The 24,231-nt window shown below is 45.0% G+C and overlaps 1 protein-coding gene across 2 annotated transcripts in view; it reads right to left on the bottom strand.

Annotated features, from left to right (window-relative positions):
* The window catches only part of PLPP3 (phospholipid phosphatase 3), a 62,465-nt gene that overhangs the window by 12,704 nt on the left and 25,530 nt on the right, over positions 1-24,231 (bottom strand). For both annotated transcript variants that reach the window (XM_064665143.1, XM_064665142.1), the window contains exons 2-5: positions 14,035-14,192; positions 9,131-9,414; positions 8,034-8,091; positions 740-916 (exon numbers count right to left, since the gene is read on the bottom strand). In XM_064665143.1, coding sequence (XP_064521213.1) covers positions 740-916; positions 8,034-8,091; positions 9,131-9,414; positions 14,035-14,192 — 677 coding nt within the window. The remainder of the gene's footprint in view (positions 1-739; positions 917-8,033; positions 8,092-9,130; positions 9,415-14,034; positions 14,193-24,231) is intronic.

The following is a 24,231-nucleotide window of genomic DNA, read 5'->3' as shown; positions in this document are numbered from 1 at the left end:
CTTGTCTCCTAGGCTGACATACTTTTAGATCAGCTAAAAAAAAATTTTAAAAAAAACAACCCAAAAAGTGGTGAGCTGTTAAAATCTTGCTTTCAGGAGCTTGCACAGACACAGAAACTACCACAACCTCCATCTCCTTTGTGTCTATCTGAGGCAGCTGCCTGACCTGGTGTTCCCCATCCTGCCAGCTTTAAACATCTTCATGTGTCACTTTGAGTTACAGGGCTGTGCAATCAGGTCACCCTTTGGAAAGCAAATGGCATGAGAACAAGCCCAGCAGCCGAAGACAAGAGGGTACAGCTTTTGTTTGCCACTTTCTCACAAGCCCTTTTGCTCCATGAAAACCCACCACCCATCAAGGCAGTCTGCCTCCCCTTATCGGGCAGACACAGCTCCCATGCCCGGGAACAGCTTCTGGATGGATTGTATTGGGAAGTGCCATAATCCCAACTACCCCAGACTCTCTGTTTGGGTGCTGGTGGAAAGCCTTGCTAATGAGCCAGTGCTCATTACTGAGAACAGCTGGAGAAGCCAATGCTGCTGGGCAAGAGGGAAATACTCTCCCTTGACTGAATGCCTTCCCAGCACCCTGATCTGCCTGGACTGAGCCTCTGGAGAATGCTGCCTCCTGTCACTTCCTTGGATCTAAGGGGAGTTACCTGAGATGGCAGAGGCATCTGCTGTTCCCCAAGGACCCAGCATCCCTGGTGCCATTCCCTGCCCAGTTTTCCATACTTACCACGCAGTAAGCCACCAGGGCTCCCTGTGCAAAGCCTGCCAGCACGTCGGTGGGGTGGTGCTTGTGGTCTGACACACGGGACAGGCCGGTGTAAAATGCCATCATGATGAGGGTGAACTGGAGGAGGGGACGGAGCAGGCGGGCTCCCTTCCATGTGAATCTGGCCTGCAGATAAAACTGTGGGAAGAGAGGAAAACAAAAAGGTTGTGTAATAATTTGCCCAAATTTGCCCAAAATATGCACATACAGCAGCAACTGCTCTGTGGGGCTGGCTGTGGGGAACCCACAACCCTGTGGGTCAAGGAGGGGGGAGCTGTCAGAAAAGAAGGATGCTCCTTGCACATGTGTGGCCTCCATCATGCAGAGCAGAGTGGAGCTGGAGGGATTTTAACTCATAGAGGGGATGCAGACAGAGGTGGATGCGTGCAGATCCTCCTCAGTGAGCCAGGATCAGGGGTTTGGGAAACCCTGCATCCCGGTTCACACCGTGGCCCCACTTCAGCCTCCACACAACATCCCATGGGGCTGAGTAAGGAAATTCCTCTCCATCGCTATTTACTATGCAACAGAAGCAAGGTCTCAAATTTGGGGTATGTGGGACTCACAGCATCTCTCAGAGGCAAAAAAAAAATCAATGCAGGATGCTACACCTTCAGAGCCAGTCCTGAGAATTTCCAGACATGGCCACAACCACTGATGATGTGCACAATGCCATCCTCTAACATGGGAATTCCCTCACTGGGTGGGAATGACATGCAAAGTCCTGGCCCAACCCAAAAAGGTGATGTAGACATGATGTCAAATAGGCATTGTACCCTTGTCGTGACTATCTCAGGCCCGTTTCCGTTTTAGTTGAGGGGCATGGCTGGTTCCTGTGGGAACCAGGAAGCTGGGCGGGAAGAGAGGACAGGAAAACGGCAACTCACTGCCCATAGATGAGCACAAGGAGGAAGGCTATGGGAAGGGAGGGATGCCAGAGCAACCTTCAGGCTTGGGGAGCAGAGAGACTCAAAGAGTGTAAAAGGTGTGGCAAATGCAGCTCAGCTCCTGCAGCTCAGACCCACAGCCCACGGGCTCAGCTGCAGTAGGTCTGTTCTGCCTGTTTTTAAGCACTAGAAGTCAGACCTCGTGTGCTTCAAGGGACTCTGCAACATCAGAGGGCTGGAAAGGGTTTAATTCCCATTTATGATCCCTTTTACACACCCAGAGCACTTTGCACTGCCTTAATATGAAGGGAATGAAGCTCTTGCTGGGTTCCCTGAAACCACAAATAACTTAATGACACCATTTACCTATAAAAGGAGAACTAATTGGGAAGCTGATAAGGGGGAAGCATCATTTTGCCAATTTAGTACGCTTGGCTGTTGCATAAACATTGTATTTACCCCTTTTTAGAAAGAACACACACTGGGCTCTTCAGAAGAAATGAAACATCATGTCGTTTAAATGGAGCAGATGCTCCAAATTATCCAAATTGTTATCCAATTAACATGGAAGAGAGCAGTACCAAAACAGCTTGGTGCTGGCTAATGCACACTATGATACTGGGGAATATATGTGCAAACCAGCCCGAGCCTGGGAATGGAGCCACATCCCCACAGTGTACACCCCACACCATGAAAACGTGTGCACACAATGTACGGGATGACTTTCAGCTCTCAGACCCCACAGCAGACCCACGCTGATGCAGCCCAGCACATAGACCAGTGGGGTGGTTCTCCAGTTTGTGATGATAATTTTCACTGCCATGGTATTTGTGCACCCAGTGATCTGCCCCTGAGAGTAACTGTGCAGACACAATACAGTTGTGGATGCCCCATCCCTGCAAGTGTTCAACTCCCAGGGTGGATGAGGCTTTGAGCAACCCGGTCGAGTGGAAGGTGTCCCTGCCCATGGCACGGGGGGTGGAACTAGGTGAAGTTTAAGGTCCCTTCCAACCCAAACCATTCTAGGATTCTATTTTCATGTTCAAGAGCCTCAGCTCAGCCCAGGTGACAGTGCAAAATTCAGGTTCAAGTATCTGCTGAAGAGCAAAGTTAGCCGCAAGTATTATATATATTATAAACCATCACTCTTAGTTCTACCAGGAAGACTTGAAACCTGACGTCTTATTTTAATCTTGTGTCTGTCACATCAAACCCCTTAAGAATTAAATTTGCTGCCAGATAATCTGACATTTGTCACTTTAGCAGAGTCTTGACACCTCCTTAAATCATTCCATCCCACAAGCCTGGACTAAACAGGTCATTGGGAGGTGAGGATGCAAAGTATCAATTAAAAATTAGCAATAAAAAGCTAATACCAGGTTTGAACACCCAATAAAACAGACACTTTTGGGGCTGAACTGTGTGCCTAACTACATACTTTAGCCCTGGAAAAGGAGTGCAAAGGCAGTGTGGCACCATACAGGGTGTGCTGGGTGTCACTCAAGCCCCCAGCACTCAACTCACACCCACACATGCATATCTTGGAGGAGTAAAACCCACAGGAACAGATGACCCTCAGACACTGCACTACCAGTGTGAGGATCTTTGCTGACTTCCTTTTACTGCCACAATAAAGGTCATGGAAAAAGTCCTCTTTATTTCCCCACTCACAAGGAAAAAGAAAAAGAGGGTAACAACACTTCTCGTATTCCATAAACATATTTTGAACACGCAGTATTATGGAAACTGCTCTGAAACACCAGGGTGCTGAGGATCCCCTAAATACTTTCAAGGCAAGACTCAGAGTGCTCCAAACCTTGCCTCTGCCCTTAGTATGAAAGTAAAACCCAGTTAATAAGAGAAGATCAAAAAGTGAAAGTAGAATTTAGGGGCTGAAAAGATTAGAATTTCCCTAAAGCAGGAATTAGTTCCATTTCCAAGAAATAGGAAGTTCCTGGAAATTTATCTGAAAATCTGCTTATGAAGGTGTTTTGTGTTTTTTTAAACCTGGGAGCAGATCTGAAGTGCTGCCTGCTATGGACTGCCAGATTTGTGTGGGAATATATGGCTGGATGGAGCCCTTCCCGAGAGGGGGTGGAGGAGCAAGACCACAACCGGGGTTATTTCCACTGCAGATCATCACAAGGCAGTGAAAACCAGGAGCATCAACAGGAGAAAGGGTGGATGGAATGATATGAAATGGGATCATAAGAGCAGGAGTTATTTGGAGTTCCCATCCACTGTCTCCTGGCAGAGGCTGAGTTACCACAAAGCAGATGGCTTGAGGGATGTCACATAACTCTTCTTGTGCCAGGGGACTTCCACAGTGCTGGTGGGGACAGCCCACAGCCACACACAACCCCTGGGCAAACCCATCGAGGAAGAGCTGGCAGGGGACACCGTCTAAAAGAGTCATGTCCAGCCTCCTGGGGCTTTCTGCTATCCAGAAATCCCATCCTGTTCACGCTCTCCCACCACAAGGCTGAATTCCCTCAACCACGACCCTTAGTCACACCTAAAGTTTCCCTCTGGGAAACGGCTGGGCTTGTTTCTGGCTGTCTGACCTGAAGTGACCTCTGCCTCCAGCCCCATCTGCAAAGAGAGTGGTGCCTAAAGTGGTACAGGGACAAAACCTCTCAAACCCAGACTCATTCCGGTGTAACACATTGCCCTGGCTGGACAAAGTCAGCTAGAGGAATGCAGAATTTGGCTTTTAGCACCAAGATGGCTAGAAGAGAAGGACAGGAGATGGGCAAAAACCTCTCAGGACAAAAGGCATGTGCTGTTTGCTTCTTCCCTGCCTTTGCTGAGCATACAGCATCCTCCCACTCCATCAGGAATACCCCCATCAACTCAGCAATGCAGTTGACACCTCAGCCTTGGCCTCTGATATGATTCCAGTTTATTTGCTTACTTAGGTCACCGCTAAACTTGACTCCACAAGTCCACAGTCACCACAGGGGTTCCTTCACAAGGGCACATCATTGCTCAACAGCACCAGGTCACTGGACGTTCTCTGCCCTTCAGCAAGAAGCTCCAGTGAGAAGCCTCGTGCTCCCCCTCACAAAACCAAAAACATCTCTAATTTTTCATTTAAATCAGTAGAACACACCACAGTCCATTCTGATCTGAAGTCTCCAGCCTCACCCACCGACACACAATAAATACACAAGCTGCCCTGGTTTACTTGCATTTTATCCAGAATCAGTAAACATTGTTGAGGGATATTAATTTAGATTTTCTGATACTTAAATTTAGCTTTTCTGCACCCTCTGTGTGGCTGGCTGTGATGTCAGGCAACTTCATGCTGCAAAAAATATCAGCGTTATGGTCTCACATGCTTGAGGGGTGCGGAAAGCATCCACTGCTCTCTGCAAAGACTCCCCCACATCCAGAGAAACAAAACCAAGAAGTGTGGGTCAGGTCCAGAGGGCTGCCTGGAATAAGCTGTTCCCTACCTCCTCTTTCCTCAGCCTGCTATAAATACATATTACAGCTCACTCAGCCAAGGAGTAACAAAGCAAGGAAAATTAAGACAAAGAGGATTACCCAAGTGTAATTTCCCTTTTTAAATTTTTTATACAAAGGCCTGATGTTAATTGAGTATTCCTGGTGACAAGAAGGCTGCAAGAAACTTAGTCCTGAAGTCTCAGCATTTAGAACAAAATCCCAGGGAATTTTCCTGTATTGCAAGTGCCTTTCCCTGGGACTTTTCCTCCAAAGCCCTCCAGGGCTTGGCATCTATTGGTGTTTTCCTACCAGGAGCCCATGGATAATACAGGGCTCTGCTGCTGAGCTGGGAAATGGGGAAGCCATGGTCACTCATCCACTGCCCACAAAATACCTGGACAAATCCATCCCCATGGTGCAGGCAAAGCCCTGTGGGATGCGTGGGAATCTGCGTATCTTTTAATAGACTGGCTGAATTTTTCTGGCACCCGTCTCCATCAGGTGAGGCAAACATTTTAATTCAGAATGGGCTCTGAGAGTGAAGCCAGGCAACGCCAGGAAAGACGGGAAGTGACTTATCCTTGAAATATGAAGTATTGTTCAATCGGGAACACACTTGGGATGCAAGTGATCAACCAAACCTCTGCAGGACACACTCAGCCCCACAAATACCCCCGCTCTGCAGAAGCTCCTGGCAAACTCCTGGTATCCAAAGCGTAGGCAGTAACCTGCTGCAGCACAGCCCTCACTTCCTAGGAACCAGTGAGCTCTTGATTGAGATAATTCCCTGATTAAATCCATCAAACTCACCTCCTGCAGGCACTGGCATGGTGGATTCCACATTTCTAACCCGGTTGAAAACCCCAACTCATTCATTTTTTTTTTAAATTATTTTTTGGTATTATCAACCTCTCCCAATCTGACAGATGTTCTGCTTCCCTTTTTCTATAAGATTTTTCATTCAAGTTCAGTCAGTGATCAAGGATCTGGATGCTGCTAGACATGTTAGAATCATAAAATCATTTATGAAATGAATGATTAAAGGTAATTTTCTTTATTTAAAAGACTCTTAAGATCATAACTTCATCACCTCTGATACACATCACATCACAATGTCTTGTCACAAGTTGCCTTTTTCTCCCTTCAATTTATGACCAAACACTTGATGTAATTTTTCCCAACTTCTTAAGGCACAAAGCAACTGGACAACTAGTCAGACAGAGCCTGCTACCAGCCTTATCACAGTTTTGGGACAAGTTAAAAATTAAAAATAAAATAATTTGTAAAGGGATTGGCCCTCCATGGAAAGGGATAAGTGGAGCAGCTTGTTGTCCTGGATCAGGAGGTGTGGGACAGGGGCTGCTCAGTGCAGATAGCTCAAGTGCTCCCATACGGGGACAGGGAACGCAGCAAAGGAAGACCAGAGGCAGCTCTCTGCTCTGATGCCTCATCCTCTGAAGCAGGTCTTCCGTGCATTCTGTGGGAATGTTGAATGTACTCTGCAGTTTTGGGGTCTCCAGTGCACTCTCTGCCACCAGCCCCCCCAGCCACTGTATTTCCATTTGTTTCTCACTTGCTCCACAAGTGCTGGATTTTCAGAAAAACACATGGAAAAAGAAACTGGCAAAGCAACAAGGTTTGTCCAGCACCCTGCAGAAAGAGGGTCAAGCCCTGGCAGAGAAACCATCACCAACTTAATAGGGACTGGCAGTCCTTGCTGTTTCCAGATGCTGGGCTCAAAGGCATCTCAGGGCTGACTTATCTGCCTGCCCACAGATCTCCTCAGAAATAAATAAATGCTGGTGTGAGCGATGGTTTCCAAACTCAGCTCAGAAAGTTTTACGATGGGCTGAGCCTCCTGTGAAGCATCACCAAGGCAGCTCTTCATTGTAACATGGCTGGGAGGAAACGGCCAAAATCTTTACTGAAGAAATTCACAAGTTTTCCAAAAACAAAATAAAGTAAGAGGGAAAACAAGGAAATAATTTAATATGCCACCCACAACTGCCTGGAAAGTTCAGTGATTCAGTTACAGAAATTGCTCAGAGGGAGGGGGTATCCAGGGCTGAAAAGGCAGGAGGGAGCAGTGGTCACTTATCTTTGCAGAGGGTAGTGGACTGGGGGAAGCACTGCTCATAGATAAAAGCTCATGTTTAATGTTTTTATCAGTGCTGTGCTGTTTCTCTGGTTGTTAGTTAGAACTCACAGGGGATGGAGGAGGTGCACAAATCTTAAAAGGAATACAAAATCTTTTTCTGCCTGATTTTTTACAAAATAAATAATTTTTAAATAGGGAAAACCAGACACAAATCACTATCCAGACTCTCCCAAATGCTGTGTGTGGGTCCAGCCCGTGTGGGCAGCATGCCTCCTGCAGTCCTGGCAGGAAGCACCTTGGCAGCCACCCCGGCCCCCAGCCCCGGCACAGGAAGGGCAGAGCCATTTCTCACTGACAAAGAAAAACAAGTCCCAGCCCTCTGCTCCGGAACCAGGCAGGCAGAGGCTGCTCCACCTGCTCCACTGGCACATTTCAGAACTGGCCATCACACCCTGACAGAGCCACGACCGCCCTTCTTCCCCCTCCATCCATGAAACCTTTTGCCTCGCCCCAAACTCTCCTCAGTGGAAACCACAATATAGGGTGAACAAAATTGCACAGGTCATCCACAAATTTGGTAGGGTTTAGATTTATTTGCAACCTTGGCTACATCCCAAAGCTGCACAGCTCAGCTATCACCCCAGGAGTCTCCATCCTAAATAATGTCTGAGATTGGACCTTCCCACCACCAGTTCACTCTTTTTTTTTTTCAACCAACTTTCTATCTCTGATGCTCATAGTGCCATTAGTGCTATGGAATGTGGGTGAGTGCTGCAGGAAAGGGGGACAGGAGATCAATCAGCTCAGTGAGGTTACTTACCACTAAATACAGCATGGTGTACAGGGAGAAGGACGCGTGCCCGGAGAAGAAGGATTTCCTGCAAAACAAAGCAGGTGCTAAGAACCAGCCAGCAAAAGCTTCGATATTATAATTTAAATACAATATGGTGACTCTCCTGCCTCTACTGAGGGTGCCAAAGCAGAAGGATCCACAACATCCAATCCTTTGGGTTATAAAACCCCCACAACCCCCAATCCTTTAGGTTATAAAACCTGTTATCCGCCCTGCTTGCTCATGAGGCAGAAAGCGAACGGATGGACAGGATGCTTGCATTGTTTGTCCCTTCCTGGTCTACTCGTGGGACAGCAGTTATTTCCAGGATAACCCGATAACTCATCATCTCGCCTCAAATAACCAGGAAACTGTAAAGAAATAAGAAGTGAGCGACTTCTCCGGTCGCTTAATTGCAGTATGTAAAATGTGTCCCTGGAAAAGTCAAAACTGACCATCTGATGGATTTGATAGAGAGCTCGAAGGGGAGGCACAGCAGCCCTGCCTGTCTGGTGGAGCCTTTCTGAAGGAGAAGCTCTCTGCTCCACCACACAGGACAGCTCAGGCTGTTCACCATGAGCTCAGCTCATAGGGTGAATTCCCACACTGAGCAACAGCTCTGGGGAACAATAGTGTAGGAGTAAAGGGAAAGGAAAAGAAATATTATTCAGCCAAGTGCCACACTTCCCAAGGGAAACTGCCGGTCACTGGAAAACAGATTTATGGCCTTCAGAGAAAAAGCAACATTTCATAGAATAACCAAATGGTTTGGGTTGGAAGGGACCTTCAGGATCATCTAGTTCGAACTGCCTGCCATGGGCAGGGACACCTTCCTCTAGACCAGGTTGCTCCAAGTCCCGCCCAACCTGGCCTTAAACACTTCGAGGGACGGGGCAGCCACAGGTTTTCTGGGCAACTTTTGCCAGTGCCTCACCACCCTCACAGGGAAGAATTTCATCCTAATATCTAATCTAAACATGCACTCTCTCAGTTTCAGAATTGAATCAGCTATTGCTGACAGAGAAGCTCCTGAGACACCTTTAGTGGCAGCAACTCATCGCTTCAGTGCCACTTTGGGCTCTCACCTGGCTTCCTGGACCCTGCTGTCGTTTCCCCTGCAGGTGTAGTTCTGGATGTAAACTCCCTTGGCACAGTTGATGACGGAGAAATCCACGTCACAAACTGCCAGGAAATGTGGCCGCAAGCGCCCGACGGACACTTTGGCAATGTCTGTGAAGGACTGGCTGATGGCGCAGCCGAAAACGAAGCAGCCCACTTGCTTGTAGAGCGCTGCCACGTAGGGGTTCTGGATAAAGGAGCGGGATTTCTCCTTCAGGTAGTGGATGCGGTAGAGCTCTCCTGTTATAATCTGTGGAGGAAACAGAGAGGTTAGAGAGCAGGAAAAGTGCTGTGCAGGACCCCTGATGCGTGTAAATGCAGGGCTGAGATATCTCTTTGTGCCCTGAGCATCCTGAACCAGGAATCTGCTCCCTCAAGGAGGAAGGAGAACCCACAGCTCAGTGTCTCTCCATGCTCCCCTTCTTCCCTCTCAAGAAGAGATTGCAATGCTCAGAACGTTGTTTATGGAAAAATCCGATACACAAAAACAAGGTAGATTTTGCATTAGCACATTGGCACAGTTTTAAAGAAGTGAAATAGCACCCCAGAATAGTGGGGGGAAACATTAACATCAATGAGATAAAGAATCAGTTTGTATTGGGAAGGAGAGGTCAGATCCACTACCCTCTTATCAAACTGATTTTGGGAGAAAGTAAATGAACAACCTGCTTATCTTACTCTCTTAAAATCATGAACGCAACAAGGGAAGAACCAGAATGTCCCAAACTTCATATTCTGGCCTAAAACTTGCTGCCACCAGACCCAATTCAAACCTCTCGAAGCCTTCATAAATGCCAGTATTTCAAGGCATTTCAAGGGGTCTTGCATTTGCGTGGCAGCAAATTATGTTTTTCTTGTGTCAGGGGTGCTGAGGTTTGACAATATCGCCATAAATCACTGTCAGGGAGCAGAGGACCCAACTTCTCACATTCAAGACTCTTAAAAGGCAGGTTAATGAAAATCAGGCTGTGAAATGAAGTCCAAATGTCTCACCTCTCCCAAAGAGGCAAAGGCTTAAATTGTTCTCCGTCACGCTACACACCTAAGTTTTAAGCTCCAGATTTACAGCTTTAGGATTTTATTCATTACTTTAAATGTTTTTATACCTGAGTAATAAATCGAGGCAGAGGATTTTTTTTGGGTGCCCCCTTGTCCCTACTTCTCTCTAGTCATGGAGACTATGATATGTAAAATTAACTGTCAGGAAAAATGCCTTCATGTTAATCCCTTTCTGGAGCAGCCAGCAATATTCCTCCTGGTGTGGCAGCCTGCCAGCTGTAAGCAGCAGACGAAGCTCCCCTGCCTACCTTTTTTAAAAGCTTGGCACAGCCCTTGGAAACTAATAAACTGGAAAAGTATGGCAATTAGACTAAGAGGAGATGAAGCTGTATCATTGTTTGAACTCACTCGTACCAGGGCTTGAAAAAACAAAGGTTGACCTAAGGCAGCTGAAATTGCAGCTAAGCAAGCTTTATCAAAGAGAGATACAACTAGAATAATAAAAAATAAAGGCCAAGCTAGAGTGTGCTCTGCTACCGTGCACAGGAAAGCTTTGGGTGGCTGCACCATCATTTTGGAGTTTACATGTCACAGCTGAGATTTACTCTTGGAAATCTGTCAGTGACCAAGAGTTGTTTAGGCAGCTGCAGCTAACCAGCTACAGCATCATTTTAATTCTCACAGTCTCCAAAGACCATGGTTTATCTCCATTTTGGACCATTTTCCAGTACAAGCTGGCAAACCAGGAAACTTACTGGCATGAGGACTGCAGGGTCAGGTTGTCCTGGATGCACACAGAGGCTCCTGTACGAGGTCAAAGCACCACTTGCACTCCTGAAAGCCTAAATTCACATGAAGGGGAGCTAAGAGGCTCAAAACTCATGGCTTTCACAGGGGGGAGATGAGACAAACTAAGGATGATATCTCATACTGGCAGATGTGCCATTACTCCAAACTTACAAACACGTAAACCTGAGGCTCTTGGCCTTGGAAAGGCATGTGACCATTTTAAACAGGGACCAACAAAGGTTTGGGGATTAATATTTTTCTCTCACCGTTGGTGGTCTGGGTAATTGCACACATGTAGCAGATTGTAAACTGGAGCCTTCATTCCCTCACTGACATGCTGCTGGGTACCCATAAACCCTCCCCACTCAGTGAAGGCCATGGCTCAACCTTAATGAGAAGGTAAAAATTGGGTAAACTTGTTTTTTTGGCAGAGATGTCCCAGATAAAGCAGGACGGTGAAAAACTAATGCAGCACAGATGTGCATGGACTGGAAGGACATCCTGAAAAGAAAACAAGTTTTAAAGATATTAAGCTCTTCTCATGCTTCACATTTCTGGCGAGCCATCCACATGGGACATATGCCATTCCCAGGTGATGGGCACAGCTCCCAGGGACTGTCTCACACATTTAAGAAAGATGGTCACTATAGAGAAGCCAATGTCAAACTTTTCTGTCAGTGAATGCTTTTTGCAGACTTTTGGTTGTCATGCCCATTTTATTCTTATTATAAGCAATTCAATGAGCCTATAATTGCTTTTAGAGCTTTTCTAGTCACTTATGTCTCTAGTGTAACCTTCTCTGTGCTAATCACATTGGTGTATCACCTTCAACTGTAAAACACCCAGCTAACCCAGCTGTGTAACATAGATCACCTAGGAAATTAATTTTCCTAGGAATATTTCAAAGGCTTTCAGGTGTGGGGACACAGGAGACCACAGCAGTGGTAGCTGTATGAGGCTCAGGAAGAGGAGAGTGTCACCTTCCCCATGCCATCCAAGGGACCACCAACATAAAATTTACAGAAGAGCAGTCAGGAGAGATGTGAGAGTGCACAGCTCAGAGGCACGAGCCTATCCAGTGTCATCTGCACAGAAATTTGCCTGAAGTCAGTAAATATACAGATATTAAAACCAAATGTATATCCTCTCACATCCTGACTGAAGCCAAGGACTCATCTCTGCCGTTTACTTAACAAGCTCTCTGGGTGTCCTCAAGCCACTTAAAACATGACCTGGACCTTTTACCCCAGGCTACACTGCCTGTGACGCCACATAAAGCAAGGGTGTGAAATTTTGGCTGCCCCATCCCAAATGCCAGCTCCGTGGAAGTCCTCACAACCACCGTCCTGCCTTCCAAAGGCAAATGATGGGAGCAAAAGGAGCAGAGTCAGTGCTTTGTGGATTTGGAAGGAATTCCTATTATGCTACAGTAATTCTGGTATCTGGGTTACATCTGAAAAAAGAGGTCAGGCTGACTTGAATTTTCCATGCAGGCTGCCTTAGCAAAGAAATCTGTTGCTTCAATTCCTCGTTAGCCATTTGTGTCACTCAGCAGCAAATAACTGAGCTTTTGAATTTACCTTATTAAGTTACATTTGTTGTGGGCACAGTGAAACCAGGGCAGAAACATCAAATTCTTTGGGGATTTTCTTTCTCTTTTAATTGACCTGCTATTTCGTGGTAGAAAGTTGATGGATCACATAGGCAGCTGATTATGTTTCCAGTCTCTGTTCCAACTCCTATATTTGCCACTGCCTCATTACAGATCAGAAGAGCACTCCACATGGAGCTGGCGTGCCGATAGCTCAGGCAGTAATGCAAAAATGAGAGGCTTTTTCATTTTGTTTTTATGGCTTTTCCACACTTGGGGGTTATTCACCTGCAGGGTAAAATTCTGCTGTGTTTATAGAATTGGGGGTTTGGCACCTTTTGGGCTTGCTTTGGGAAGGGAGGGGGCATAGGAACAGAGCAGTTTTGGGGACCTGCTTTGCTTAGTAAGTGTATGTGGTCAGGAGATGATGGAGAGATCAGGAACTGATGCAGATATTCATGTCAGGAAGGAGCAAGGCTGAGGATGGGGTATTACCAAAACAGGCACTGTGCCATCCTAAAATATCTATTGCCTGTGACATTGCTCCTATGAGGAAAGACAGAAGCTACAATGAGAACAAGTATTCCTTACCTCTCCCATCACCATCCCTCCCAGCTGAAGGACTGAGAGGAAGGCAGCGTCACTGGGAAAGCACCTGAGCATTTCTGGCAGCAGGTGAGAAGGAAAATATAGGTACTTTTCACAGGAGAATTTCATCTTAGCTGGAAGCGTTTAAGCAACAACCAGGAGACAGCTCTTGTCTTCTGCCCCAGCACCAGGTACATGCTGGCATAAAGACACTCAACTCTGTGAGCTGAGTTCAGCATTTTGGCTGACACTGAAAGCTCTCACCATGCAATCAATTCAGGTCTAGAGAAACTGTCAGGAAAAGGAAAACAAAGAGACATTGGGAAGGTGGTGCATTACCTACTTTTTACAATGAGGACTCTGGGAATATGCTCCCCATGGAAGGTTTTAATTGTCATTTGAAAATGGTTGTAATATGCAATCTCTTAAAAACCTAATACTAACCTGTTAAACTTTTCCAGGCACTGGTTAGCTGAAAAGATGTATCCTTTCTTTGTTTTTTAAACCTTATGAAATAGGCAAATACCAAGAGTGATTTTAATAGGGACAAACTATGCCAAGTCCTTACTGACACTCAAGTGTTTTTGCCTCTACTCTGAACTCCTACCGGAGGGTGAAAAAGCTCTTGTGAAGCTCACAGACTTGCCCAAACAGCTTTGGGCCTGTTTACGGGCTTCAAGACTAATCTCATTCCTCTCATTACATGCTTTCATTTGCAAATGTTTGCTGCCATGCTTACAGTGAAGTCAAATCATTGCAGAGGAGATGTGAACCTTAGTAGATCCTGTGAACACACTGGCAAGACTGTGTTAAACTCCCCTGCTGACGGGATGTTGGTGCTAAAAGAGGTGACAAAAAAGCCCCTCAAGGGACAGAAGAGGAGATTTCAGAGGTGCTACTTACAGCGAGGATGGCAATGAGGATGCCTGCAGCACACAGCACTGCATCGTTGATAGTCTCCACATTCTTCTGTGGGTACCTGATGCTTTCATCGTCGCAGTAGAAGCCCCGCTGGTAGGGCTGGATTGTGCTCGTTTCAATGATGAGGAAGGGCAACCCAGCTACAAAGAAAGGGAGAAACAACCAAACCCATTATCAATACAGCCAAACACAAGCAGCTCACAAAAAAAACTCAACCCCTTGCAAATCACGCAGCACCGTTCCTGATGCTTGTCTTTCCATATTCCTATCTTTCCAAAGGGAATAGGTTTGGGATTTGTTTTTCCAAGTCGGTCTTGCGGGAAAAAAGCATCTCCTCTGTTATGGTTATCAGATGTCTGTGCAGCCTGGTTTCAGTTAAGCCTTGTGCATTGCAAATATTAACTTACAGGAACAGACCCCTGAAGCAATCCCTCTGCAAAAGGCCATGAAAACTAATCTGGCACTTTTCTCTAGGGAGGGCCCGATGCTCTGCCGAGCGCCCCATGGCCGGGCAGCCCAGAGCTGTGCAAACAAACACTGGAGGATCGAGTATCTGTATGGCTTCTACCTGGTCAGCCCAGCTACACTCCAGGCCCATCACTTTTATGCCTTTGAAGCCTTCCTTGGCTCACTCCTCTCTGTATTTACAGGGTATATGTGTGTTTGTACCTACTCATGCAACAAGTATGTGCCTTGAGCAGCTGTGGGATACCCATCCTTGACCCACCCATGTAAGGACCAGCCCCTCCACAAGAGCCAATGGAGTCCCATGAGAACCTGTTCACCTTCAATGACAATAAAGCCATGTGAAATCTGTTTTTTTAATGCTATTTGTGAACCCTCTGTGCAGGATTTCCTGCATCTGCACAGCTTGGCTGGACTTTTGCACCAGGTAGGGGGCAGATCTGCTCAAAAACATGAGGCTAGGACATAGAGTGAAGGGAACACCTGGAAATTGCTGGAAATGTCTGTAACTCCAAGTTCTTATAAGTTTTTCAGAGAAATACAGCCTTGCCTCAAAACTAGAAGGAGAACCCTAGGGTGTTTCCCAGCCACAATGTCACCTTGGGCAGGGCACCCTCCTTCCCTTTGCCTCAGTTTCCCCATCCACCTTTGCTATTAAGTCCATCATCGAGAGAAGCACTACATCCCCACCAAAATAAGCCCCAGATTCCCCGAAACCCACATTCAGAGCAATCACAAACCACAAGGTACAGGAAACCCTCCTCCCACTTGCAGAGCGAAACCCAGGTAAGGGGAAAAACAAATGCACAGTGGTTCAAGCTGTCCTTGGGCCAAGACAACAGGTCTCACGCCCAGATCCTACAGAAAGCACTAGGGAATACTTGTAGACCACTAACTTGCTTAAGTATCTGTGGGTTTGTTTACACAGCTAGAAGTCAAAGACATCAGACGGTTTTTCCTTCTAAAATTAATAAAAAAGGAAATAAAAAGTGAAGTGCTGTTGGGTTTGACCCAAATTTGTTCACAGCACATTTGTAGTGAACACAATCTAGTAGATGTGATTAGCAAGGGCATCATCCAGGTTGCTACAAAGTGTCATCGAAATAATGTTCCACATGTTCTCCACATGAACCACTCTCTGGATCTCACTTTGCGCAATCCCTTTTGGCTCCTCTTCCTGTATGTTAATAGGTTTGCCTAATCCAGGATTACTACAAGGTTTTCTTAGTCTTAAGAAAAAGGAAAAACTCCATCACCTGTGAGCAAGGACAACACACACAAATATGAAGCTATTCAGGGAGCCCGCAGCGGTCAAGGCCACTGCTCAGGGCCCCTTTCAGATCCTTTCTAAAAGCTCTGGAAGTAGGTTAATTGCAAATTCTGGGCTCCATGGTGCTTGGCAAGGCAGAATAGTTTCCACCACATGTGTGAACCAGTGAGGAACAGTTTCAGAACTGCCTGCCCAGCTCAGATTTGGTAAATAAAATCGGACATCTCGCGTGAACCCAGTTGATCTTCATTCCACTGTTTAACTGTTTTGATGCCCGGCCAGCTTGGCCCCAAAACGCACCTCTGATGCCAGCAATCCCATATTAATAGGCCACTTAAAAAATCTTTATGTTTCCAAATGAAAAATGGCAGGAGAAGCGCTAACGCCGCTCGGCGCGATCCGATTTCACACGCGCTCGGAGCGGCAGCGTAACAGTTGAACTCGGGGAGTAGACATGCCACGGTTACGTGGCTTATTGTTATTCCTCCAGTTCCTCTTGTTAATAGCTTTCACATGACAGGTCTGTAAAACACATGTTCCCACAGACAATAAAATACATCTGAAAGCTAAAACTGGCTTAAAAAAAAAAAAAAAATTAAAAAAAAAAAGACAATAGTGTTCCTATATATTATGTGAACCCAGGAATAATAAAGATTTGTTTTCTCTTCATTCATTGAGCAGCATGGGGTAGTATTTCCGCGATGCAATTATGTGTACACTTGCCACAGCTATAATAAGAGTATAAGTGACCTATATGGGACACATTTTCATAAAGCACATAGGCATAGTTTAGAAAATCCAATGGGTTTGTTTTCTCTCCTACAAACTTGTGGTTTAGTGGGATATTGCCAATCAAGTCTTGATATTTTTCCAGCAAAACAGTAACCTCAGATTACCTTTTTTTTTTCCCTTCCCCTTTTTTTAACATGAGAAACGTAAACACACTCTCCATACCTAAACGGATATTACTTATAAGACATAACATGCCTTTAATTTTGAGGGCTGGGTGAGAGGCTGCTCTTTCACCCAAGGAAGAGAAGACCCCAGCCCATGGCAAACAGTAAATTGTGCTCAAAATGGCTCTTCTTCCACAAGGTTATTTCTTGGAGGATGGAATGTCTAAGGGACTAGGTCACTGCTCACATTTTTTTTGGCAAGGGGGTTGCAGCACAGAGAAACTTGTACCAGTACCAAAAGACAGCCAGAGTATGGGTTTTGCAAAAAAAAAACTCTACAGAGGGAAGTGTGGAAGAAGACAGAAAATTAAATGCCGAGAGAGATGACCTTGGAGTCCCCAGCAAAACACTAGAGACATTATTCACACTAGGAGATCTGCCAGAGGCAAAGGTATCCAGAAGTGGGGCTACAGCCCACACACCTTGGAAATGGAAGGCAGGCCGTATAGGTGTAGGGTTGTACTGTGAAGATGAAACATCTGTCCCCATCACCTTTTCTGCCCCAGTCTGCCTGTTGGATTCAGCATTTTAGTAGGAAATTCAGACTGTGCATCCCTGGCTGCAGGGATTTGGATGTAGAGATTCAACAGCCAAACCCCATAAAGCTGCTAAGTCTTCCCACCCCTATACATGGTACAAAACTATTGAGAATACAAGAGGTACATTTCAGAAAACAGTAATTAATGGTGACTTGCACTGAAGTGAACAATAGAAATACAGGGCAGGCAAAAAAAATTACACTGATTTTGGGGATAGTCACCCTTCTCTGAAAATAATCCTGCCCCCTTAATACTGGTATCTCCATGCTAAGAAATGACACAGCAGCCTGTGGACCATGTCCTAAAGCATGGGGGCAACACTGGTACATCCATATAGAACTGTGCAACCAGGGAAGGGCTGCTATCCCCACCTCACAGACACAGGAAACTAAAGCATAAAGCAAAGGGATTTGCTTGTTCCAACGTATAAAAGGTAAATGGAGCTGAAATTACCTTCTGAACTCTAACATCATTCACAAGGTGAAGGAAAGTTTTTTTCGTTATACAAAGGGGATTTTTTACTTTAATAAAAGAACAAGGGAATCCCAACCACAATCTTTCATCCAACTATGCTGTAGGAGATCAAACACAGCTCCAAACCATGAGCATAATAGAAATCTCTTGAGGACTGATCCTGCCCCATCCAAACAGGCTCAGCCCTGCCCCAAGTGTCATGGAGCAGGTGTGGACACTAAAGAATTGTGCAAGGCACTGCAGGATGCTGTGGGACTGGACATTGAAAAATGATTGTTGGGAGGAAGTCCAAGTGACTTGGTGACCTCTAACCGCTGGTGTCCTACACTAAGGTATTTCAGAGCAGGGTTTAAATTTACTTGTCTTTCCATTTAATAAAGCCAATCAAGTTTGGAAATCTAGCACCAAGGAAAAAATATTCCTTTCTCTGGTCAGCACCTTTATTAAGAGGCAATTAATAGGCAATAATCCTGGGAAGGCTGGCAGCATGAAAGCTAAAACCCCACCACCAAGCCTAAACAAAACCCCCGTGTACTCTCTGACCAGCCTGAAATGTGCATAAAATCAAAGGCAGGAGAAAAAAGGGCTCTGTGTTGGGTACAGCACTTTGAATCTCAGTCTTTGAAAATTTAACACTTGTGCAGATTTAATGGGGAAAAAAATTTAAAAGGGGATAAGCTTTCATTGGCCACTCATCAAAAAGCAGAAGGAGCGGAAGGCAGGAGGCATTTCTGCAGCGACCCACCCATGCCACTCTCATCTTCCCAGCCCAGCCTTCACCTTTGCACCAAATTAAACACCATCACTGCCTTTTTCTTTCTAAATGTTTGGTTTTGATGGAGGTTGGGTTTTTTCCTCCATTAAATCTTTCTTCTTTCAACCCTGCAGGTCAGTGGGATGGTGCTGGCTATCTCAACAAAGCAATGGCAATTTCTAACAAGCATTCCATGATGTGTTTGCCTGCCTGTGTCCAGGCCCTGGGTGTTCTTAAGGTTTCGGTAGATTAGACATCCAGCTTAATAAAGTGAAAAAGACCATTAAATAATTTGGCAGGGCTGAGTGGAGTCTCTAATTCCTCATTTAAATCACACTCTGTAAATATTTGGGTACCTACAAGAGATAGGCTTTCTATTTGAAGTACTTATGGCTGATCTTGGGAACACGTAAACCTTATTTGGTTTACAATGCTTGTACATATTTTAAAATGCATAAAAACTAGATTAGCCTACGGTAGGCTTTTATTGGGGCTTTAAAAGTTGGCTTCCCCAACTTGTAGAGAGGAATTGCAGCACTGCAAGACCAGCCTTGGCATCTGCTACAAGAGTGAACAGCTCTTGCAGCCAATTTACATTGTATGTATGTGTATATATATACATATACACACACACAAATAAAATGTAACAACCCAAAGAATAGAAGTATTTCCACATTTTCCACATTTCCACCATATCAGGCATATGCTGTCAATCAAAACAGAGCCCATTTATGCACCAGCACTGGGAGCATCTGAAGGAATGGTAGGAGCGTCACCAACCAAAAAATAACCTCAAGGGACCAGATCCACAGCCCAGTGGCAGACAAAAGAAGGATCCTACCGCAGACTGGATTGAGCCATTATGTTGGGATTTTTAAATGTCTTGAAAGCAGCAGTGATGCACCTCCAAGACCATGGTTTTTGACTGAATCTGGATAGTCAAGGCCCATATATTCACTAGGACAAGAAGGACTAGGATGCAATTAGGCTAACCATCAGCTCTGCTATTTTATTACCTGTGCAGTCTTAATTGTTCTTCACCTTGGTTCCAGCAGTCCAGAAGATTGCTCTGTGCATATGCCTGTATTTTGGAAACACATCTAATATCTTTGTTTGCAAAACATATTCCCATTCAACTCTATTACAGTTCCACAACTCTCAGCTACAGACACATGAGGATAGAAAATTCTCCACACAAACAAACCCTAGACTTTACAGTAAAACAGGTACCTGCTTTAGAGTACTAAAGAACCTATAAACAAGGATCAGTATATATTGCATTTCTCTGATTTGACCTGTTCAGGAAAGTTCTAGGACACAACAGGTTGATTTCCACAAAAACATAAAAAAGGCAACAAATTATTAGTTAATTTCCGTCTTTCACGTAACTCACATGAACGTTTGCCCCTATCTGTGTCAATCTGTCTGGTGCTCTTCCTATGAAGAGTGTGACATTTCCGTCCACTTTATAATTATTAGTTATATTTCAGCCAAATCATAGGAACTTTAACGTAAACCTCACCATTTTTAGGTCCACCAGATGCTACAGAGTCCAGAAGACTTCCTAGTGGGCAGACACAGATTCATTTTGAACTAGATGATATTTTCTGGGTCCTTACTTTTTTGGGGGTTTTCTGTTTGTCTTTTAATAAGAACTGGTTAACCAGGAACACAGAAAAGCATCTTCTCATGCCTGCTAGTGCACTAGCAAACAAGAAGAAAGCCAGGAATATTCACCTTCTACACGGACAACCATGTAACACTGATGACCCCAAGCTGCAGAGGTACTTGAGATGCACCTTTAAAAGGAACCAAATGTGGTGTCAGAAATGATAGGTGTCTTTATTTGCTGCCCAAGCCCATCCTCCAGAGACATATCCATCCCTGGAAGTGTTCAAGGCCAAGTTGGACGAGACTTTGAGCAACCTGATCTAGTGGAAGGTGTCCCTTCCCTGCCCACAGCAGCAGGGTTGGAACGAGACAACCTTTATGGTCCCTTACAGTCCAAACCATTCTAGGATTCCATGATACTTATCCTTTTTGGTTAATACAGCCCTGTGCAACATGGAGCATGTTTATTGACCCAACCATCCTAGGAGAATATTATTATAAAAAGGTTCTTGGTCACAGGTACTTTAAACCAAATGTCAAATTATTCTCATGCACTGTAAATTCCTCTGGATTTGAAACCTCGGTAGAAACACTTCCTAAAGTGTCTGGAGCACAATGTGCCAGACCCATGCTTTAAGAATCTCCAGATGAACAGGAATGCTGCCATTGGTTTTGCTGGGAGAAATAATGCTTTCACTGAGTACCTGTTACCTATTTTCAGAGGTAAAGACCACATACAAAGGAAGAAAGAGAAGAAGGGAATTCTACTAAGAGTGTTAAGCTGTTCCTCATGGGAGTTTGGCATGAGCTGATGTATTAAAAGAGCTTTATATTAAAGAGTACATATATTTTTAATACCTAAAAATGCATTAATAGGACAAAAGGTCTTATCCAAGCCACAATATGTAGATGCATATAAAAGTTTGCATTTGTGGGGTAAAACAGATTTAAACCAGACTGGCCAACCAGTAAATTTGGAGAGGGTGAATAAAAAAAGACATTACCAACAGGAATCCAGAGCCAGCTCCAGCAAAACATGATGGAAACAAAGCCATAATTTCACACTCTCTACAACAAGGAATAAAATGCGACACACCATGAAAATTCCAATGCGTCAGCATCTTTTGAGGTACCTCTATACATCCATGTGCTTTGGAAGTCTCACAGATATGACAAGTCTGACCTAGGATAACCCAGCCTGAATAGAGGGGAAAAAATGTAAAAACAATAAAAATGTGCCTGTGAACTCTGCAATATTGAAGGCAAACAGATTGTGTGTGAAAAATACACTGTGGCGACTATTATGTTTTCAATTACAAACGAAGCGAACAGGGTTTACTCTGCCGGTCAGTGGGGTTTGGAACAAGCCTCACCATTGCTCCTCAGGGCTCAGCCTTCGAGGAAGGGCTCAGACCACTGCCCAGCCCCACCAAAACCCAACACCCTGTTTCTTTGGGGGAAATCTAAGAGCTTTCTGTCAAATGGATGCAAGGATGAGCAGAGAGTCTGCTCCCTTCATCCACCTGCACACGTTGGCTGAATGAGCCCTAATATTTCCCCATCTAATAACAACTCTGTTTTCTACTCATATAGATTCATAGAATGATAGAAAGGCTTGAGTTGGAAGGAACCTTAAAGATCACCCAGTTACAACACCCTGCCATGGGCAGGGGTGTCACCCACTAGACCAGGTTGCTCAGGGCCCCATCCAACCACTCTATCAACTTCTATTCGAGAGGAAAGTTTTGTGAGCTGTAGGCATTGTTTTAATATATAAAATCTCAAGCAAAGATTCCTTATCTCAGCTTACTGCCCCCCAACACCCCTACATACAAGCCCTGGCTCCTTCTCTTTGCACAGCCACCCCAAACCATAACAAGAACAAGTGGAGCCAATGGGATGCAGTTGACAAAATCCTCTTAATTATTTTTAAATCAATAAAGACACAAAGCACTTGAAGCAAAAATAAAGCCAGTTAACCTGGTCAAAATTCATCTGCTGAACTTCCCAAACTTCCTTCCCTCATTCCTGAGCATCCTGGCCAGGCACTGCCATTGTAATTAAGCACGTTTTCAGGAGCAACTGCCCCTGTGTAGGAGGCAGCAGAGCCCCTGGCCACAGCACTGATGCCTGCCACCAGTAGCTTTTTGACCCAGTTCTGTCAATGTACCTATTGTAAATGCAAAATCCTTCTTCGGATTTGAAGCAGCAGCCACCTGCACAAATAAGGCCGGGTTATAACTCTGTAACCCAATACAAGCACTGGAAGCTTAAAAAGTTTGTATTACAAAAAGCACTTCTGACCTCTTCCTTGGAAGTTCACTAATCACTTTTAATTCATAATTTATTTCCTCTTAATATACTTGCTTTATGTAATACCCCCCTTTCCCTCCCCTCCTTTCTTTTTTCTGGAAGTTCCCCAGGAGAAAATGGTATTACACAACTCCCTTGATTAACTGGAAATGAAACTTTTCCCCCTCGGAAGTCGCGATTTGGTGGAGTTTCCAGGATATAGTGCACAGCACACAGTGCTGAAAGGCAAAGAGACGTGAGCGTGGGTGGAAGTGATCCAAAGGGCCCTAAAGTGATGGGGGGTGATCTCGGTGGTCCCTCAAGCAGACCTCAGTAAGGTTTTGCCTGTTCATCAATGGGTTAAAAAAAGCATAATATTATCACTTTTCTGGCTTCCCTGTGTTTTGATTGCAGTTACTACACAGAGTGACATCCTAATATAGAGCAATACATGATATAACTGAGATTGCACTGGTAGTCAGGTAATATTTAAAAAAAATCATGCATCTAATTAAAATAGCTTTGTACTACAAGGAAGGGAAATTTTGCAGGTGGAAGGCAGAGGCTGCTGCCTTGGCCCTGCTGCCACCTTGCTATCTGTAGAAGTTTGTGTTTCTTTGATGGAAAACAGCTGTGAACGGGATACTTCAGAGACAAGACATCACCTGCAGTTACAGAGGTGTCCACCCTATACTGCTCACAAGAACTTACTTATACTGACCCTATCTGCCCCTGGATGACACCCCTATGAATTATTCATGTCCCTAGAAGTCAAACAGATTTTCTGGGGACAGCATGGTTCCATGTTGCACACCACCTTGGAGTTCTGGGTGCTTTCATACCGCTAAGAAACTGAAAACTCTGCAAATCCAGGTGATGCAGCAGTGAAATAGCAACACCGAAAATTTCACCACCCTCTTCTGCAAGCACAGGGCCAGCCACAGTGGACACATCCTTCTTGTCACACACAGTGTCACACCAGCCCCTTTCCCATGCACAGCCCAAACCTCCCCTCGACAGCTGCATTTTGCAGCTCCATTGCATTTCATAGCCCCATTTCCTTAAGGGACAGTATAAATTGGGCCACATCTGACTGGCACAGGCAATGGCCAAGCCTCTATTCACACTGACTCAAGGGACACAACATGTACCATGCCTTTTAAAATCCAAAATGGATAACTCCCAATTTCCCTTTCCAGCCTCCTGTAACAATGCTGTGCCCTGCTGTCAAGGAACGTGTGAATAAATTGAGGAAAAAAGGTTAAAGAAGCCCAAGGGAATAGCAGTCTCTTTTTCTTTATTGCAGTTAATTTTGACAAAGGCTCTTCTGTTTCCTCCCTCTACTTTTTTTTTTTTTTTGAAGGGCTTCGTGCCAAGCTGCATTATTCCTCTTCACCATGGTACTTCCATGAAACCCACCTGGTATGCTTGCCTGAAAATCACAGGTTTTCATGGAAATTGTTTTTATCTCAACAACTACTCCTTTTGTCATCTCAGACATGAAAAGAGGAAGATAAGGGTTCAGGCTCAAATCTGATCCCAGCAACAAAGCATCCATTAAAAAGCACCATGACCTTCCAAATCCAGCATCACGAAAACCTGCCCTCCCAATGGGGCAGAAACCCTTCAAAAACCCTTTTAACTACCTCCCTCAGAACACCGATGCAACTGCAGATCCATGTGAAACTCCGAACCCCACTTTGCACAGCCTCAGTATCAAACACTGAGGCTTGGGAAAAAAAGCTCATCGTATTGGTAGGATTGTTTTGAACTATTTTTAAGTGGAAATAGTTTCTTTTCTTGCAGCCCATCATGGCA

The sequence above is a fragment of the Pseudopipra pipra genome, chromosome 9, assembly GCF_036250125.1.
Source record: "Pseudopipra pipra isolate bDixPip1 chromosome 9, bDixPip1.hap1, whole genome shotgun sequence".
Classification (NCBI taxonomy): Eukaryota; Metazoa; Chordata; class Aves; order Passeriformes; family Pipridae; genus Pseudopipra; species Pseudopipra pipra.
This window is presented reverse-complemented; position numbering and strand designations above follow the sequence as displayed.